General features: G+C 36.5%; 1 protein-coding gene across 1 annotated transcript; it reads left to right on the top strand.

The window, feature by feature from the left end:
- Positions 948 to 5,797, top strand: LOC109845318. Its single transcript, XM_020414555.1, has 3 exons — positions 948 to 1,170; positions 1,497 to 1,702; positions 5,199 to 5,797. Exons 1-3 carry the CDS (start codon positions 949 to 951, stop codon positions 5,497 to 5,499), a joined length of 729 nt encoding a protein of 242 aa, XP_020270144.1. The 5' UTR covers position 948; the 3' UTR covers positions 5,500 to 5,797.

Genomic DNA, 6,098 nt, shown 5'->3' with positions numbered 1-6,098 from the left:
CTATCCCAATTGCAGGCAGTATAATTATACTCTATATACAAAGTGGTACCGAAGGTTCCGATGTATACAATAGAACAAAAGAAAAATGAGCTGCAATTTTGCGGTCTAAGCATTAAAATCTGAAAGTGAGCGGATTTGAGAATAAATCAGAGTAAAACAAAAGCAACAAAATATATGAACTTGGATCCTCTCCAGTACTAAAAAAATGTGTGTGGGGTGGTGGTCGAAGGAGGATCAGGCTTAAACTAGAGTTAATGAGCTTTAACCAAAAGTTAAGCATTAATTTTAGCTCACTCTTGATTTCTATTTTAAACTAATCAATCTTTCTCGTCCTATCTAATATGAAACAATATTCACATATTAGTAACTTCAACAAAAAGTATTGAAGAGACTACTGCTATACTACAACTATTAATTTATTTAGTAAATAATTACAGACTTTTTAGTACAAATTAGGATACGAATGCAATTCATGAGGAATAATTAACGTAGTAGTGCCTTCACTATTTTTTTCCGGCAGTGGAGATAAATTTAAATCCAAAATATATTCTAATTACACATATACATGGTGCTGGTTTTCTCTTCTTTCCTTGGACACTTTCTTATTTTAATCTACCAAGTTTACATGATTACATTTAGAATTCATAATAGAAAACAAATCTGATGGCTGTATAACATGATAATTATGATGTTATCATGCAAGTAATGTTTCAACAATTGTCCCCTCTCCGTTCTCGCCTACAATCAGTTTTTTTTTTTTTTTTCAATTCAAATCCAAACCCGATCCAAAAATCATTTCCCACGGACAACTGATCGGGTTCAGTCCTCATAAAATAAGGACCCGACCCGAATTTACAGCTGTCACTCAGAATCTCATCATTACACCCCGACAAAAAAAAATCAATTAATTAACTAAAATAACTCCCACAAATTTCTCGTTAAAAATAAATGCGCTACCTCCGCTCCCGTCACTCTCCAGTCAAAAAGCGTCCCAGAAAAGGAAAGAAAAAAGGAATTAAAAAAAAAAATTCACAGAGTAGAAAACCTTTCGATCTCAGGGAAGAAAGAGAAGAATCTATGGCGGTCTCTCTTCCAGTTGTGGCCTCCGTCTGTTTTCTCCAAGTTATGGCCTTCGTTCTCGCCATCGGCGCCGAGAAACGCCGGAGCACGGTGAGCACAACCTCCCCTCTTTTTCTCTCCAAAACCCTAAAGATTCGATTTTGACAGCTTCTCTGATTGAAAGCCACAAATTTGTTGCAATTGAGATACTTTGACCAAATATATATTTATTAGTAGATGTAGCCATAATTCAAGAAAAATCTTTGACATGTTTCAATAAGTTTAATATACCAAACTATTTCTTTTCAAACTCATTTAAAACCCTATAAGCGTGAACCATTCAATATAATATGTGTGATCTACTATGAAATCTTAATTAAAAACCTCTAAAAGAGTTTTGACTGACAAAGTTTCTATATTTGGGGGGTTTTTTGAAGGGGAAAGTAAGGGCGGACGAGTACGACGAGCGTACATACTGCGTTTACGACACGGATGCATCGACGGTGTACGGATTGTCGGCGTTTGCGCTGGTGATGTTGAGCCAGGCGCTGGTTAACGCCATCACGAGGTGCCTCTGCTGCCGGCGGGGGATCTCCGGTGGCGGGCCAGGGGCATGCGCCATTACGGCTTTTGTGCTGTCTTGGTGAGTCTGGATTTGGGGGTTTTTTTATTTTTAAAGTTGCCTATAGCCAGTTTTATTCATTGTAGTTTAGTAAGTTTGTTTAGATAATTTTTATATTGCTTTGTTTATTGTTATAGCTTAGTGGACACTAATTAAAGCCCTGTTTTCCTGCCTGATTAGCTGGATCTGTGCAATCTACAACTCACCATTGTGACTGCTTGTTTTGCTTATGTTAGGAGACCGATTTTGGTACCAGAATTTTTGTACAAGTTGCAAATTTCCTTTGGATAGAGCGACATTTGTTCATGTTTTTTATTTGTTGCATTGGTGTACCTAACAATCATGAAACCATTTCTGATGTGAGCCAATGTCGAATTGATGCAAATTAGTTTCTTTCCATGTGCTTATTGCACATGGTAATAACATGATCGTCTTAGGGGCCGTATCCCGAGGAGTTGCAATTGTAGTTGGATGCAACTGATGTACGCTATATAGTTGCACTTGTAGTTGTAGTTTCAACTGTAATAAAAAATTATAAAAAATCGAGTTCCCACCAACTAGTTACTCAAAGTCCTCTGGCATGGTGTTGTTCACATACTTAGATGCCCAACCAGATGAAAGACACGACTGCCAAAATCTGTACGATGCTCCAATTCATCGGAATAGGTTCGTACAATTGTCAATATCTATAACTGGAACCATTTATGACCACTCTACTAGTTTTAAATTGAACAACCTTGATTACTATTCTATGCTCCACTTTGGTTAAAACATCGGGATTATGAGTATTCAAGAATAGCAGTGGAGTCCTGGTCGGGTTAGCTGAGTTTGCTTCAAGTCCAAATTTGACTGGACCCTAAAAAGTTTAATGCATACCCAGCTATTAAATAACCCCAATATATTCCACTTAGAACCAAACCACATTACCAACTTTGGAGACAAACCAAATGGCTACATAAACCATGCCATACCATGTCTGAGCACCTAGTTAATATTAGGGATGACATCATACCTCATCTGGATAAATCATCTATATAAGACAGCCAGCGCTTACCAGTGGCCTCCAGTGAGATTCAATTTGCATCCAGTCTCCTTGATCAGTGTTTATCCTGCATGAAACTGTAGAAAACTTGTGTCAAACAGTTGAACCTTCTCAATCCTCATCCATCACCATCATAAAATGTCAAAACAGGGTTAGAGTTGTTAACCTCATGGATTGACCAATGTTGACCGAATCATTCCAGTTTTCTTACTCCCTCGATACTACTATCTTCTTGCAGTTTCAAAACTGCTTTCCTTTTACTCTTTGCATAGTCTTCTGTTCTACAACATATTTTACCTTCGAAACACCACTGGATCTCGAAGCAACTGTCTTTATTATGCCTCGAATTATCTCTGAACCATATGATAGCTGGTTTGAGTCGAAAAAGAGCAAATAAACAAGCATTTCATTCGTAAATTCTGACATCAATAATGTGCTAGGATCTTATAAAAACTTATTCAACAGCAAAACTATAAAAACTTATTCAACAGCAAAATGCCTACTTGTCATTTGAGATCGTACGACTACATGCTTCGAGAAGCATACATTATTGTGTAACCTAATCAATCTTTGGTAATTTCTATGTCTTTGCTTCTGAACAAAACTTATAGTAGGTTAGTATCCGGTTTAGTAGTCACTGGGTTTTATCTGATTCCTTTCCTCTGAAAAAACAGCATTAACTACTTTTCAAATTGTTTTCTCCCCGTTTTGCTTCAAAGGATTATCATGCTCATGATAGTGTATATTAAGCATGTATGGTCTCTTCCTCTGTAGACTTTTCAGCTTTTATTTTGAAAGGAAAATCCATTTCTTTTTCTCAGTGGAAGAGGTACAGCATAGCCAGGTCATTGAAAGATTTTCGTTGTTCAGCCAGTCACATCATCTCCCAGACTAATAAGATATCCGTCACCCTTCACCTTAAGAACACTCAATATTGCATCTAACATCTTCAATTTTGATGAGATACAAAACCACGCACTGTTGGTTGATTGTCATACATGCTTTTCTGGGTACCTTAACCTTAATGGCATCAGTTGCATTGTACTCCTCCAAACCAAGCTTGTTATGCTGCTTCTGCCCTGGTTTGCGCGGTCATTATGGAAGCAATGACATCATATAGACTCTTAAAGTGCAATTATTACATACTTGCATGAAGTGCCATAGTAGCAGTTACTTTTTATTCCTAAGAGGACAAAATGCTATCGTCTTGTCAGTGGTCAATCTTCTCAGAAGTTATTATTCTGTTTGACCACATAAAAATCTTGAGATGCAACTGTATCAAATATGTGTTGTTCATTTGTTATGCTTTACAAAGATATACAAACACTAAACAATCAATATATCTTTTCTGAAGAAACGGGATTGACAAGTGTTTTACGGAATAAATATTGTGTTGTTCTTCAAAGACTTTTACACCTTGCACTTCGCATAGAAAGATGTCTGGTTCAGGCCACATAAAAATCTAGAAAATTTTAACCTACAGTAATAAATATTTACAGTAAGTATCCGCTAAAGCCTTAAATTTTGCTTTAGATGCTATCTTAAAAAAAAGTAAGTAGGAGTTGTTCATTGGTTAAACTTTATAACGATATACAAACACTAAACAATCAAGATACATTTTCCCAGGAAAAGGGAGTGACAAATGTTTTAAGGTAAAATTACTGTGTCATTCTTTGAAGGCTTTAACACATTGCATATTTTTCCCACTATGGTCTATAACTTGACTTAGAAAGATACACTTAGGAATATGCTGAATCCCAGCCTGTTAGTGACCATATCCCCCATTTATTTCAGTTCACCATCTGCCAAATTCTTTTTTATCGTATCACTGGAAAAATCATTTGTATCGAATCCTAGCGGTTATGTTAATGTTTTTTCTTCTTTTGGTTTGGGAAGGTTTTTTGTTTTTTCCAGAGTGTTCAGGTGTCGCTTGTATTCTTCACCGTTTATAATTATAGTGATTGATGATCACGCTGCTGCTGTCCATATATGTAGGCCATTGTGCCAAACCTTGCAGATGATATTAGCTTGTGGGTTTTTTTCCTTGGGGTTATCTGCACTTAAATTAAATCCCCCAAGTTTACGTCACTTTTAACTTTGATTCCCCAAAGCTTTTTTGCCCAACAAATATCCCAAAGTTCAACAAAAATCGTGACTTTGATACCCGAAGTTTTCTTTTGTACAAAAAATTCACCAAAGTTCAAACAAAATTTAACATTGATCCCCCAAACTTTTTTTGGTTTAACCTTTGGTTAAAGTTAAGGGCATAAAAGTTAAATTTTATTGAACTTTGGGATATTTTGGGGCACAAACAAACTTTGGCTATTAAAGTTACAAATTAAGGAGGTGAGCATTGGGGTATCAATGTTAAAAATGGATTAAATTTTGAGGAATTTAAGTGCAAATTACTCCTTTCTAATGTCAACATTCTTAATTGTGACTCTGCTTATTGATTAATTTTATCACAACAAACAGGCTGAGCTTTTTCTTAGCGGAGGCTCTTCTCATAGCAGGATCAGTAAGAAATGCCTACCACACCAAGTACGTGGGCTACTATATAAAGAAGGACTTAACATCATGTGCAGCACTTCGTAAAGGCGTTTTCGCTGCAGCAGCTGCAATGATTTTGATCTCGTGGGTGTCACTTCTGTCATATTACTGGAGCTACTCCAAGTCTGATACAGGAGGCTGGGTGAGGCACCAAAATGATACGGGCATTGGGATGGCAGAATATGGTCATGATAACCCCGAGATCGGGAAATCTCAGGTCCGATGAGTTTTTCTTTCGAGTCTAAGGGTGATGTTTCTGTGTTATTATATATAGAGAACATTGTATGCTAAATTATCAGTATAGAAGTTTCAGAGGTTTGAACATGATGATTGGGTCTTGAAGTAATTTTAAGTTTTTCTTTGGGGGTAAATCGACTAGTTCCTCTTGTTTTGTTGGTGTAAGATGGATGGAAAATCTTCGACTTCTGCTCAAGACTAATACGTACGCATGAGATATAATGATGCATACCTCTTGTATCCTGTATCAGTTTGCGTTGTTATGTTTATGATCAGTTATCTTGTAATCTATTTTGCTTAGGGTGGGAGCTTGCAATAAAATCTCATTTACCAGTTAAAGGAAAAAAGATAGATAAATATAAACAAGACACCAAATGTTACCCACGTTACACTCACGGCATACAACACATTCAAACAATTACCGTGCATTCATGGAAAACAAGAAATTCACATATTGCTTGTACAAGTATCTGCACGCACATGAAATGTTACATTAGTGCATGCACAATCAATGCATTATACAGATGACGCATACAATTATACTAGACATATGACATGTACACGCATACACGTAGCACACTTAAATAG

The sequence above is a fragment of the Asparagus officinalis genome, chromosome 6 (assembly GCF_001876935.1).
Source record: "Asparagus officinalis chromosome 6, Aspof.V1, whole genome shotgun sequence".
Taxonomy (NCBI): domain Eukaryota; kingdom Viridiplantae; phylum Streptophyta; class Magnoliopsida; order Asparagales; family Asparagaceae; genus Asparagus; species Asparagus officinalis.
This window is presented reverse-complemented; position numbering and strand designations above follow the sequence as displayed.